Consider the following 13,928-nt stretch of genomic DNA (forward strand, 5'->3'; position numbering starts at 1 on the left):
AAGTTGCTGATAAAAAGCTCTGATGACCCAGCATTTTACCTGCACTCAAACACATCGTCAACGCACAGACCTGGAGAATCACAACCCTCTGATCTGTGCGTAAATGTGGTTTTGTGCGTCAGCCGATTGTTGCGTAGATACTAATTAAAGATTTGTGTGTTGGAGCCGTTTTGAATTTGTAGTTTGGTTTAAGCAGCTGTAATTTCGTTAATTGTATTTGTAAGTTTTGATACGTGAGTGTACATGTGAATACACAATTACAAGTCCACAGTTACACACAAAAGAATTACACACACTTAGTTTAATTTCTCCCCAAAGCTTAACGCTTTCTCCAAATCCATAAAGCCCAAATGGACTGAATGAACAAACCCCCATCAACCCTCCAGCCCCCTGAAGAGGGTGTAGAGCCGCTCCACCAGTCCACCAGTCCATGACCTGAAGGGAAACTGTACTGAGGTTTGAGATTCAGTCAAACCTCACAACAAAAAAACGCAAAGTTCATCTTTAGAACTCTGTTTTACTAATATCATTTAGTTTTTTCTAAAACACTTTTTTGTTTTTCATTTTACAATAGAAAGGATAGGCTCCAGCAGATCTGTCTTCTGGGGAGCGCAGGTGCGTCTTAAGGGGAGCGCAGGTGCGTCTTAATGGGAGCGCAGGTGCGTCTTAAGGGGAGCGCAGGTGCGTCTTAAGGAGAGCGCAGGTGCGTCTTAAGGGGAGTGCAGGTGCGTCTTATGGGGAGTGCAGGTGCGTCTTTAGGGGAGTTCAGGTGCGTCTTATGGGGAGTGCAGGTGCGTCTTAAGGGGAGCGCAGGTGCGTCTTAATGGGAGCGCAGGTGCGTCTTAATGGGAGCGCAGGTGCGTCTTAAGGAAAGCGCAGGTGCGTCTTAAGGGGAGTGCAGGTGCGTCTTATGGGGAGTGCAGGTGCGTCTTCTGGGGAGTGCAGGTGCGTCTTAAGGGGAGTGCAGGTGCGTCTTAAGGGGAGTTCAGGTGCGTCTTAAGGGGAGTTCAGGTGCGTTTTAAGGGGAGGGCAGTTGCGTCTTAAGCGGAGCGCAGGTGCATCTTCTGGGGAGTGCAGGTGCGTCTTAAGGGGAGTGCAGGTGCGTCTTGTGGGGAGATCAGGTGCGTCTTAAGTGGAGTGCAGGTGCGGCTTAAGGGGAGTGCAGGTGCATCTTCTGGGGAGTGCAGGTGCGTCTTCTGGGGAGTGCAGGTGCGTCTTCTGGGGAGTGCAGGTGCGTCTTAAGGGGAGTGCAGTGCGTCTTAAGGGGAGTGCAGGTGCGTCTTAAGGGGGGTGCAGGTGCGTCTTAAGGGGAGCGCAGTTGCGTCTTAAGGGGAGCGCAGGTGCGTCTTAAGGGGAGTTCAGGTGCGTCTTAAGGGGAGGGCAGTTGCGTCTTAAGGGGAGCGCAGGTGCATCTTCTGGGGAGCGCAGGTGCGTCTTAAGGGGAGTGCAGGTGTATCTTATGGGGAGTGCAGGTGCGTCTTATGGGGAGTGCAGGTGCGTCTTATGGGGAGTGCAGGTGCGTCTTAAGGGGAGCGCAGGTGCGTCTAAATGGGAGCGCAGGTGCGTCTTAAGGGGAGTGCAGGTGCGTCTTAAGGGGAGTTCAGGTGCGTCTTAAGGGGAGCGTAGGTGCATCTTCTGGGGAGTGCAGGTGCGTCTTAATGGGAGTGCAGTGCGTCTTAAGGGGAGTGCAGGTGCGTCTTAAGGGGAGTGCAGGGGCGTCTTAAGGGGAGCGCAGGTGCGTCTTAAGGGGAGCACAGGTGCGTCTTAAGGGGAGCTCAGGTGCGTCTTAAGGGGAGCGCAGGTGCGTCTTAAGGGGAGCTCAGGTGCGTCTTAAGGAGAGAGCAGGTGCGTCTTAAATGGAGCTCAGGTGCGTCTTAAGGGGAGTTCAGGTGCGTCTTAAGGGGAGCGTAGGTGCATCTTCTGGGGAGTGCAGGTGCGTCTTAATGGGAGTGCAGTGCATCTTAAGGGGAGTGCAGGTGCGTCTTAAGGGGAGTGCAGGTGCGTCTTAAGGAGAGCGCAGGTGTGTCTTAAGGGGAGCACAGGTGCGTCTTAAGGGGAGCTCAGGTGCGTCTTAAGGGGAGCGCAGGTGCGTCTTAAGGGGAGCTCAGGTGCGTCTTAAGGGGAGAGCAGGTGCGTCTTAAAGGGAGCTCAGATGCGTCTTAAGGGGAGTTCAGGTGCGTCTTAAGGGGAGGGCAGTTGCGTCTTAAGCGGAGCGCAGGTGCATCTTTTGGGGAGTGCAGGTGCGTCTTAAGGGGAGTGCAGGTGCGTCTAAAGGGGAGCGCAGGTGCGTCTTAAGGGGAGTGCAGGTGCGTCTTAAGGGGAGCTCAGGTGCGTCTTAAGGGGAGCGGAGGTGCGTCTTAAAGGGAGCTCAGATGCGTCTTAAGGGGAGTTCAGGTGCGTCTTAAGGGGAGGGCAGGTGCATCTTCTGGGGAGTGCAGGTGCGTCTTAAGGGGAGTGCAGGTGCGTCTTAAGGGGAGTGCAGGTGCGTCTAAAGGGGAGCGCAGGTGCGTCTTAAGCGGAGCGCAGGTTGCGTCTTAAGGGGAGATCAGGTGCGTCTTAAGGGGAGTGCAGGTGCGTCTTAAGGGGAGTGCAGGTGCGTCTAAAGGGGAGCGCAGGTGCGTCTTAAGGGGAGCGCAGGTGCGTCTTAAGGGGAGCGCCGGTTGCGTCTTAAGGGGAAAGCAGGTGCATCTTCTGGGGAGTGCAGGTGCGTCTTAAAGGGAGTGCAGGTGCGTCTAAAGGGGAGCGCAGGTGCGTCTTAAGGGGAGCGCAGGTGCGTCTTAAGGGGAGTGCAGGTGCGTCTTAAGGGGAGCGCAGGTGCGTCTTAAAGGGGAGCGCCGGTTGCGTCTTAAGGGGAAAGCAGGTGCGTCTTAAGGGGAGCGCGGGTGCATCTTCTGGGGAGTGCAGGTGCGTCTTAAGGGGAGCGCAGGTGCGTTTTAAGGGGAGCGCAGGTGCGTCTTAAGGGGAGCGCATGTGCGTCTTAAGGGGAGCTCAGGTGCGTCTTAAGGGGAGCGCAGGTGCGTCTTAAGGGGAGTTCAGGTGCGTCTTAAGGGGAGGGCAGTTGCGTCTTAAGCGGAGCGCAGGTGCATCTTCTGGGGAGTGCAGGTGCGTCTTAAGGGGAGTGCAGGTGCGTCTTGTGGGGAGATCAGGTGCGTCTTAAGTGGAGTGCAGGTGCGTCTTAAGGGGAGTGCAGGTGCGTCTAAAGGGGAGCGCAGGTGCGTCTTAAGGGGAGCGCCGGTTGCGTCTTAAGGGGAAAGCAGGTGCGTCTTAAGGGGAGCGCAGGTGCATCTTCTGGGGAGTGCAGGTGCGTCTTAAGGGGAGTGCAGGTGCGTCTTGTGGGGAGATCAGGTGCGTCTTAAGTGGAGTGCAGGTGCGTCTTAAGGGGAGTGCAGGTGCGTCTAAAGGGGAGCGCAGGTGCGTCTTAAGGGGAGCGCAGGTGCGTCTTAAGGGGAGCGCACGTGCGTCTTAATGGGAGCGCAGGTGCGTCTTAATGGGAGCGCAGGTGCGTCTTAAGGGGAGCGCAGGTGCGTCTTAAGGGGAGTTCAGGTGCGTCTTAAGGGGAGTTCAGGTGTGTCTTAAGGGGAGCGTAGGTGCATCTTCTGGGGAGTGCAGGTGCGTCTTAAGGGGAGTGCAGTGCGTCTTAAGGGGAGTGCAGGTGCGTCTTAAGGGGAGCGCAGGTGCGTCTTAAGGGGAGCTCAGGTGCGTCTTAAGGGGAGCGCATGTGCGTCTTAAGGGGAGCTCAGGTGTGTCTTAAGGGGAGCGCAGGTGCGTCTTAAGGGGAGCTCAGATGCATCTTAAGGGGAGTTCAGGTGCGTCTTAAGGGGAGGGCAGTTGCGTCTTAAGCGGAGCGCAGGTGCATCTTCTGGGGAGTGCAGGTGCGTCTTAAGGGGAGTGCAGGTGCGTCTTGTGGGGAGATCAGGTGCGTCTTAAGTGGAGTGCAGGTGCGTCTTAAGGGGAGTGCAGGTGCGTCCAAAGGGGAGCGCAGGTGCGTCTTAAGGGGAGCGCAGGTGCGTCTTAAGGGGAGCGCCGGTTGCGTCTTAAGGGGAAAGCAGGTGCGTCTTAAGGGGAGCGCAGGTGCATCTTCTGGGGAGTGCAGGTGCGTCTTAAGGGGAGTGCAGGTGCGTCTTGTGGGGAGATCAGGTGCGTCTTAAGTGGAGTGCAGGTGCGTCTTAAGGGGAGTGCAGGTGCGTCTAAAGGGGAGCGCAGGTGTGTCTTAAGGGGAGCGCAGGTGCGTCTTAAGGGGAGTGCAGGTGCGTCTTAAGGTGAGTGCAGGTGCGTCTTAAGGGGAGCGCAGGTGCATCTAAAGAAGAGCGCAGGTGCGTCTTGTGAATAATATCTAGGAAAAGCGTAGTTTTTTCCATTTTCCTAAACGGCGCCTCCAGCAAGGAGGTCTTTATTGAGCGCCTTCTATCACCGCGATTGGGGACCAGCACTCAGGTAAGAGTTTGGCAGTGGCGCTGCTGTCGGTGGCGGTGGCGTTGCTGAGAGGGAGGGATGAATTCTGAAAAACTTAAAAGTGTTTTAAAAACACTTATTTAGATTATTTTTCTCTCACTTATCAGGGCGTATCTGTTTAACCCTTGAACACCCAATAAAATACACCCAACCAAAAGTACTTATCATAAAAAATACATCGAAACATGACAACAAGTGATAAATTAGTGGTTTTCTTTATTTGCGACTGTGATATGTGTAGCAAAATAAAAAAAGTAAAACAAAGCAATTTCCTAAAAACAAACTCAAAAATTATAGAAAAAAATCCTAAAAAATATTAAAGTGATGTGGAAACTTGGTCTCTAGTCCCCCTGTGCCTGGGACTCGTGAGCCTTCCTGATGAAGACGCAGACTCCTGAAAACGCCACATGTTGAAATTCACGTCAATAATTTTGCTCGGGTGAAAATAATCCGGCGATGGTGCTCTAGGGTTAAGAAAGTGGAAAAAAATAAACGTTTTTTCTAGATGTTATTCAAAACCTGGGTTCAAAGTTGCTGATAAAAAGCTCTGATGACCCAGCATTTTACCTGCACTCAAACACATCGTCAACGCACAGACCTGGAGAATCACAACCCTCTGATCTGTGCGTAAATGTGGTTTTGTGCGTCAGCCGATTGTTGCGTAGATACTAATTAAAGATTTGTGTGTTGGAGCCGTTTTGAATTTGTAGTTTGGTTTAAGCAGCTGTAATTTCGTTAATTGTATTTGTAAGTTTTGATACGTGAGTGTACATGTGAATACACAATTACAAGTCCACAGTTACACACAAAAGAATTACACACACTTAGTTTAATTTCTCCCCAAAGCTTAACGCTTTCTCCAAATCCATAAAGCCCAAATGGACTGAATGAACAAACCCCCATCAACCCTCCAGCCCCCTGAAGAGGGTGTAGAGCCAGTCCACCAGTCCATGACCTGAAAGGAAACTGTACTGAGGTTTGAGATTCAGTCAAACCTCACAACAAAAAAACGCAAAGTTCATCTTTAGAACTCTGTTTTACTAATATCATTTAGTTTTTTCTAAAACACTTTTTTGTTTTTCATTTTACAATAGAAAGGATAGGCTCCAGCAGATCTGTGACCCAAAAGATCCACTGGGTTCTCAAGATAGATGAAACTGAGATTTTATTGTGAAATTTAAACTTCAAAGAATTAAACGAAGACAGAAAAGCTGTCAGTCAAACTGTGGAAACGTGACATTGATAAAAACAAACAGCATTTGTGGCGAGATGATTGCTTTAGCTTTAAAAACTCTTGTAGGTTTTTTTTCCTTTTGACTTTCAGAGCAGGTCTCACAAGAACTGTTCAGATGAAGATTTGTTCCTTAACTCTCCTGAAAACATGGAGTTCAGTTTTCCAAAAGCTCATCGATGAGAAACGGCTGCTCCTCCTTCAGGAAGTTGTAGAAGATCTCACAGGTGGCTTTGCTCTTCAGATACGGCCCCATCAGCAGTTTACTCATCCTCCCTCTGTCGGTAGGCAGAGCTTTGAATTCAGAATAGGAATGACCACTGAGAACTTTGTGATGGAGGAGTAGATCAAACAGAGGATCAGTGTCGGTCAGTCTTTTGATCAACTCCATCTTATATTTTTCCACAAACTCTTTTGCTGAGGAAAGAAAAGACATTTAAGAAACAAAAAAGAAAACAAAACTGTTAAATTGAAAGTCTATTGACCAAATCTATAGGAAAAGTCAAAGGTTTGCAGCCCCCCCCCCTCGTCTGTTTACAGGAAGAACAAAGCTGACTGTCAGAGCTGCTTCCTGCTCCAAGAGAACAGAGAAATATCTGACTTCTTCTGCACTCGTCCAGTAAGCAGAACTTCTTCTTCGTCTGACATTTCACTGTTATGGGCGTGGCTAATTAGGGTGTGGTTGCGTGTCGGCTGGACGGTGGTTTCTTTTTAGTCTTTCAGAAAGAATAAAACTGAAGCGGCTCCAAACGTGTGCAGCGTGTCGACACTGTTATGCATTGCGGCATTGCGACGCTGTTGCAGTACAGCACCAGCGCGGAAGTGTGCTGCAGACGCTTTCTCTGGTCTTGCAGGGTCTAGAACAGGGGTCCTCAAATCCAGGCCTTGAGGGCCGATGTCCTACATGTTTTCCAACCAAGCTGCCATTGAAGATCCTTATTGGCTAAACACACCTGATCCAGGTAACCAGCAGCAGTTGAGACAGGATTTCTGAGAAACCAGCAGGAGAACCGGCCCTTTAGGCCTGGATTTGGGGACCCCTGGTCTAGAATAACCTCGGTCCAAAAGGACAACATTGTCAAACCAACTGGACTGGTTCTGGTCCTACAACAGCCGTTCTTTACAAATGCCCATCCTGAAAGGACCGTTAGCCCCTAGGTGTGCAGGGCAGCAGGAGGGGAAACGGGTTAAGGTTTCTTTGCTGTCTTTCATCAAAGTGATGACTGTCGGCCAAACTACATTAATGTCAGATTCACACCAAAAACATGCCGTGACTCACCTGAAAGAGATCCACCTGGTGCTATTGGTCAAACAAGAAAAAAAACACGGTTAGACTGGGAAACAGGATCCCACTAATCCAGCAGTCAGATCAATGGGGCAGACGGTAATGACTGATTTCTACAGCTGACTGTCTCTGACTGACACAGAAAACGTGAAACACTTACAGGGGGCGGGGTTTGATGGGGCTGGACCTATGATGAGAAAAAAACAGATTATAAAATCAGGTCTAAACATAAAAAAGTAGGATTATCAATAAGTGTCTTTCATGACTCAACACATAAAGACATTTAACAGTCAAAGCGACGTTCCAGAGCTGCTGAGAGTTTCTATCTGAACCTCATGATGAGCAAACTTTGACTTCCTGCTGCCGCTAGAGGGCGACTGAATCCCTCTAAAGCTAAACCAGTTACCAGCGTCAGAGGTTTCACTTTGACTTGAAAAAAAAAAAGATCAAGTGTGGAGGATTACAGGAAGGAGATGAGAGGCACTTCCTGTTTGGTCGACCGTCACAGGAGTTTACTCATTGTCCAGACAAACCAAAGATTCCTGAATCTGTTCTGGCTACTCTAGAAGCCGCTTCTGGAGTAGCTAGAACATCGTGGAACAATCAGCATGTTGGGAATTGAATCATCAACACAAACTTTGGTCAGAGTTGCTGACCTTTGAGGCCGGCCTTTGTCATGGTTTAACACAGCACCAATGATACCTGAAGACTTCAGCAGCTTGTTAACTTCTATTCTGTTTTTTTCTGAATGTAGTGACTCATAAAGAGAAAGCTGAGCACAAACAGAAACTCTCAAAGCTTCTCGTGTTTTTCCTGGATCCACATCAACAAACAGAATCTTCTGCTGCTCGCCATGTAGCCCTTTTACCTGATGCAACAGGTGCTGGTACAGGTGCTGATACAGGTGCAGATGCAGCTGTAACACACAGAAGAACATTTTTAACAGCATTGAAGCAGATGGTAAACCAGAACTGTGACAGCAGAAAAGATGACGGTCTCTTTTCTTAACAAACTTCCAGCAGTTTGAGATGAGATGAACAGGAAGTTAAGAGAAATTCAACAAACAATGATTAAGAAGTTGAAGAAAAAATCTTCTTTGCATAGTTTGGATGTGTAAAGTTAAACTAAATCAGAATCCAGGTTGAAACTGAATCCACACCACCCTAAAGGACAGAAACTCTTACCCAGCTGGTCTGCAAAGCCGCCCAGATTCGCCTCTCTGAGAACCTCCACAGCCACACTCAGGACGTTCCTCTCAGAGAACACGTTCACCATCACATTAGTGACTTCAATGACGCCCTTTCCCTCCACCTGGTTTTTGTAAACACGCGGTTCTCCTTCTCTGTCCAGCAGCTCACTGATGAAAGCATTAAATTCATCGCTGGAGAGACTCTGCAGACATTTCTTCAGAGCTTTTTTGGCCGACATTTTTCACGGCACAGACGTTCTTCCACGTTCCTCAGGTCTGCTCTGATTGCTTCTCATGGGGGAGGAGGAATAAGAAAAGACGGTGCCTTCAAGTGCAATAGGAAAAATTTATTTCACAACAACTTCCATGTTTTATTTAGAATCTAGGTTGACAGTGAATCAATTTTTAGAGGTAAATCAGTTTCTGCAGAGCTGGATGAAGAATTACATCATCTGAATTCAGCCATCCATTTTCCAAACCTGTTTAATCCCTTATTTTTCCGCAAAGAGTAAAGTTGTCAAGACATAAATGAGAAAATTATCATAGTTTAAATTATGATTTTCATTGATAAAACCAGATTGAACCTCAGGAAATGAAGACTTTCCAGTTGATTTAGGAACAGAAACAAAAGCAGGACCACGCCGGCGTGGAGGCGGACAAAGTTCTGATGAAGTGAACAGGAACTCTTGTGTAACCGACACACAACCACACACCTGCATGCCTGTCATGGTACAGTTTGGTTTTTAGTCATGTTCTGAAACATTCTTGTCAAAGCCAAACATGTTTACTGGACCAGCTTGTCTGTTTTATGTCAATCATAGGTGTGTTCTGTAACAAGAACCAACAGATCCGTGTTGTTCAACCTGTATAAGCTACACTTCAGAAACAAAAAACTACTAAACACAAAAAATACTTCAGTACATTTTTGTTCATTTACACAGAACAATAAACTAAAATCTAAAAATATTTTTTCTTTAGCAATATGTGAGTTGATGTGAAGTTTTCATCATTAATTCAATTCAATTTTATTTGTATAGCCCAAAATCACAACAACAGTCGTCTCGATGGGCTTCGAAGTAAAACATGAAATCAAAAGGATCACGAATACAAAGAGTTCAATAGGAAAATACTAAAATGAACTAACAAACTGACTAAGCTATACTGGCATCCCTGCCCTTAGACCCCCCTTCGCGGTAATTAATAATGATATCAATATGAAAAATTAGTAACTGTAAGTATAGTAACTGTATAGAAAACATCATTACAACGTAATAGATCCTATTTGTAAAAGTCTGCAAACGTTGCAGGAAGAGTGCATCGGTGGTCCTTAAACTCTAAAGGAAGACTCGTTTCTGAACTTGGAGGGGTTCATTCTCATTCCAGTGGCTCAACCCTGGACCTTAAGCAGCCTCAGTCCACTCTGAAGGTCCTGGTTTGATTAAGGCAACACGACATCATCTGCAAAGAACAGAGATTAAATCTTGTGGTTTCCAGAGCAGAACCCTTGGTTGAACCAAGAATTTCTGTCCGTAAAGATCATGAACAGAACCAGCCATGAAGCCAGAGTCCAGTTTGACTTACTACCAGCAAGAAGAACCAAAATCTTGCTGTGGTTGTCCAAAGACCAGATTAGCTTTTGTAGGGGGCTCTTGACTGCATATTCTCAGACAACGACCCACCGAACACCACGAGAGACAGGACCAAACATTTTCCCCACCTGGATTAGATGTATAAATTCTCAAGATCCCTCAGTCTGAGTAAGGTGTGGAGCCTAGCCACTGTTCCTGCTGACAAATTTTTCTCTCAAGTATTTTGACATGGACTCCCTCAGAGATGCTGGGGCGTGTTATCCCACCAAAGTTGGACCTTCTGGGTCCTTTGCTTGAAAAGAGGGACCACCATCCCAACCGCCATGAGATGCTGTAAAGGAATGTCGTCTAAAACAGCGTCACAGCAGCCAGAGAGTTGAAGAGCTCAAGGCAAGATTTAGAGGATTCAAAGTGTTCCTTCCACCTCCCCACAACGTCCTCATGTCAACAGCTCACCACCAGCACCGTAGACAGAGTAAACATCATCTCCCTTCCCAAGCACCAAATAGTTTGCCAGAATTTCTTTGAGGCGGACCGATAGTCCCTCTCCATGGCTATCTTGAATTCCTCCCAGACCTGAGTTTTTGACTCTGCAACTGCCTGGGCTTGGACTGCAAATACCCATCAGGCCATCCAGGCTTTACAGGACTCCTTCTTTTGCTTGATAGCGTTCTTAACTTCCACCGCAAGGTTTATGGCGCTCCAACATGACCACGGCTTTTATCCACTGCATTGACAACACAGGTAGAAAACATGGTCTATTTGGACTCGATGCCTGCAGGTTCCCTCGGTACCTGGTTTAAACTCTCACGGTTGTTGGAGTTGAAGACCCTTCTGATGATGGTGACAGCCAGACGTTCCCGACAGAATCTGTTGAGTCTTTGAGCTCCTCACATTAAAAGACACTTTATATAAGCATCAAAATTTTTATTTACATTTTGCATTTCCTGAGAGGAAGTACATTTCCTGCACTGAACTTCTCTTATGAAAAAAAGAAAAACAAAGAATACTATTAAAAGAACATGTTTCTGTGGACTTCTGTGTTGAAGCCATCATCACTCCAAAGACGCCTTCCTGTCGAGTTTCTCCGTCTGGTCTCCTCCACCGTTTTCCTTTTCCTGCAACAGTCTGGAAACAGAAAACTTGAATCCTGAATCTGTGAAACATAAACCCGGTAAACGAAGTGACTTACTCGGCCTGAGCTCTCAGGGCCTTCCTGGCCTCGTGCCTCTCGTGCTCGTCCCAGATCTTCTTGTAGCAGTAGATCAGAACGGCGATGAGCCACAGCTGCAGCCCCACGATCAGCACATACATCATAATCTCAGAGACCACAGCGACCAGCTCCGGACTCGCTGAAACAACCAGAGCCAGCGGTGGGACGATTGTTTTTTCAATGAAAAAAACACATCAGTGTGTAAATGTGTGTGTTAATGGGTGATTGGAACTGTGACTGGAAAGTATGTATGACCTTTTTTATAAGCCGCACATATCACATTAAAATTCTGTAATTGGAGTACAAATCACAAGTGAATTGCATATAAACAGAGCAAAAATCACGCACGGTTCATATTTTACGTTGATTCTTTATGTGTCGGACTTTTGCCCACTTCTGTGATTTGGTAAAGCAGAGCTGGAGCGGCCTTTTTGTTCAAAATGAACAGTTCAGTCTGCCTGGCTGTGGAGCAGTTCTCTGTGTGACGTAGATTTGCCAGGCAGAAGCATTTGTGGGAACACACCTCTGTAGAAGGAGATAGAAACAAAACCTGAGGCTGAAAAACTGCAGCAGCCAGCCTCACCTTCAGCCACTACTGTGAGCTCCACCTCTTTCTCCACGATGACCAGCTGGTGAGACAGGGACAGCAAAAGCGTGCGGCGGAAGGTGCAGCGGTAGGTCCCCGTGTCATTGAAGGTGACGTTCTGAAGGTAAACGGCGCCGGTCTGCACATCGGGGTTGAGCGTCCCATGCCACTCTAGGCGGTCATGGAAGTCCGGATGAAAGACGGTGGCGTTGGGATGGTCATAGTGGAAAATCTGGGAGAAGGAGACAACGGCGTGGTGATCTGTTTCCTCACAGAAGCCTCAGCTGCAGGAAATGACCCTCATGATCCAGAATGGGTGAGGTTTCAGGACGGCTGGACTCACATGCCTGAACTTCTCCTCTCCGGCTGGCTTGAAGTGCCAGTCCACCGTGGCCCGAGCGGGAACCTCCTCCCGTGTCTTACAGGAGATGCAGCCCAGCAGGAATCCTCCCCCGGCCACAGCTTCAGTCTCAGAGTCCACCTCGGCACAGCCGCCGTAGCACTCAGACACTGCAGTGGAAAATGGGCGGGTGGTGGGGGGAACAGGAGGAAGAGGAGAGCAGGACAACACGCTAACAGAAGGTTCTGGTGAAAACCTGCATCCTCCAGAGTTTATCCTGGATTTGACCACAAGAGCACAAATAAATGGACCATCAGCATTTCCCTGGGGGGCACTGGGGTTCTCCGTCCCACCCATTGACTGTATTTGAGAACTGGACAGACCTCCCTGGCGTTCCAAACAGGAAGTGATTCGAAGAAGCCAAAATCCCAGACCACAATAGAGAAATAAACAGCTGTTGGTCAGAAGAACCGTTCTGGGTCTGATCCCTTTTTTAACATCTTCTTGATAATCCTCTTTTTCTTTTCATGAAATTTCTTCTGTAGTTTAAGTTATAAAGTGGCCAATCAGATGCCTCAAAGAAAGTAGGCGGAGCCTGCGGGCCCCCACGTCCAACGTTCAAAGTGTTTGATGAATTTGGTGCAGCCCGCTTTGAAGTGGTAGGAGTGTGGCCTTCCAACAAGCTCACTCCTGATTGGTAAGAGTGGTTGCCATAGAAACATTGGACCAATCACTGCTTACCGGCTTTGTCTGGCTCCAACATGGTGGCGTCCGTATTCTGGAAAAATGGCGACTGAATTGACTTCATTTGGTTGGAGCTGGAAGTGAAATGTTTTCTGTGGATGACGTCACTCAGTCCAGTTCTCGGAGACAGACAAGGGTTTCACCACAGAACTTTCACCTTTGGTGCATCCCAAAGATGATTAAAACTAACTACAGATTCCCGAGCTCCTGCCAGTTCCTAGGAGAGAGTCAACCACCAAATGTCTCCTACAGCTACCATGAAGGCTGCTCCGTCTCCCTCCCCATGGGGAGGAACAGACTTTCAGAAGCATTTCTGCAAGTGTCTCCAGTCGAAACACAAGATGATCAGCGAACGCTTGAACTGTGGTGTTCCTCAGGGTCTGTGGCCTTCCTGTTCTCTCAGCAGGTTTACCAAAACCCCCAGAGCCTCCTCTGAAGGTTCTCAACCAGCAACCTTCACGTTTGTACTTAGGAAGCAGAGAGGGCAGACCTTTGTCTGAAGATGAGAGCAGCATCTACAGATGAAGCATCCTCAGCTTGTTCTGGGGCTGAGTTTGGACTTCAGACATTTAAACTCAGTCCTTCCTCCTCAAGCTCAATAAATCCTGCTGTCAGCAGGCAAACGGGTTCCGAACTCACCCAGAAGGCTGAAGACGACGAAGACTGGAAGCTGGTTCATGGTTTCTGCTGGAGCGGCTTGGGAGCTGCAGCTTCTCCGAAGGGTCTGCAGAGTCACGTCACTCCTCCTGGTTCAGGAACAAGTCCATCTCCTGTGTGAGGAACGGGTCGGTCCACGACAGCCTCAGAGTCCAGAGGATTTTTTAAGAGTGTAGCTGTGTTTGCCTGCAGCCCCCGCTGACTTTCTGCTCCTAAATTTAGACCCCGAGAATCCAGGAGATTTGAACGCCGTGAGAGTGGACAGCCGGGAAGAAACCCGAGAAGACGAGGTTGGTCCGTGACAGCGGCGTGACCGTCCAGAGCCGGTCTGGAAGCCGCTGCTTCTGATCCATGACCTGCTTTTGGGAAAAACCAGGTTTTGTTTGGGAGGTGGGACCCTTCCACACATGCTTTGTTACATAAATAGTCGGTGTTGTCTCTGCTTTGTTTTCACCTCATTTTCCTTCATCACAGCAACAGGTCTGCCATGCAAAAGCAACCCCCCCCCCCCCACCCCCCACCCCCCAAAGTGATTTGTTAAACAAATGTGCAGCAAACAGGCTTCTTCTGGTGGGTTTGAACGCAGCGCGATGAGTTTGTGTGTTTGCCTGAATGCTGCTGTGTTTTGCAGATCAGAGGTCG

General features: G+C 48.5%; 2 protein-coding genes across 2 annotated transcripts; both read right to left on the bottom strand.

The window, feature by feature from the left end:
- Positions 1-4,648: 4,648 nt before the first annotated feature.
- Positions 4,649-8,457, bottom strand: LOC101161579 (apoptosis-associated speck-like protein containing a CARD). The gene is made up of 5 exons (XM_004078414.5): positions 8,153-8,457; positions 7,837-7,884; positions 7,129-7,155; positions 6,963-6,983; positions 4,649-6,100 (listed from the first exon to the last, which is right to left on the bottom strand). The coding sequence occupies exons 1-5, from the start codon at positions 8,394-8,396 to the stop codon at positions 5,841-5,843; spliced, it is 600 nt and encodes a 199-aa protein (XP_004078462.1). The 5' UTR covers positions 8,397-8,457; the 3' UTR covers positions 4,649-5,840.
- A 2,195-nt stretch (positions 8,458-10,652) lies between these two features.
- On the bottom strand, positions 10,653-13,504 carry si:ch211-225p5.8 (sodium channel regulatory subunit beta-1). Its single transcript, XM_004078415.5, has 5 exons — positions 13,269-13,504; positions 11,889-12,055; positions 11,543-11,777; positions 10,939-11,098; positions 10,653-10,874 (listed from the first exon to the last, which is right to left on the bottom strand). Exons 1-5 carry the CDS (start codon positions 13,306-13,308, stop codon positions 10,802-10,804), a joined length of 675 nt encoding a protein of 224 aa, XP_004078463.1. The 5' UTR covers positions 13,309-13,504; the 3' UTR covers positions 10,653-10,801.
- Between the last annotated feature and the right edge of the window lie 424 nt (positions 13,505-13,928).

This window comes from Oryzias latipes, chromosome 16, assembly GCF_053564925.1.
Source record: "Oryzias latipes strain Hd-rR chromosome 16, Olatipes_Hd-rR_3.1".
NCBI lineage: Eukaryota > Metazoa > Chordata > Actinopteri > Beloniformes > Adrianichthyidae > Oryzias > Oryzias latipes.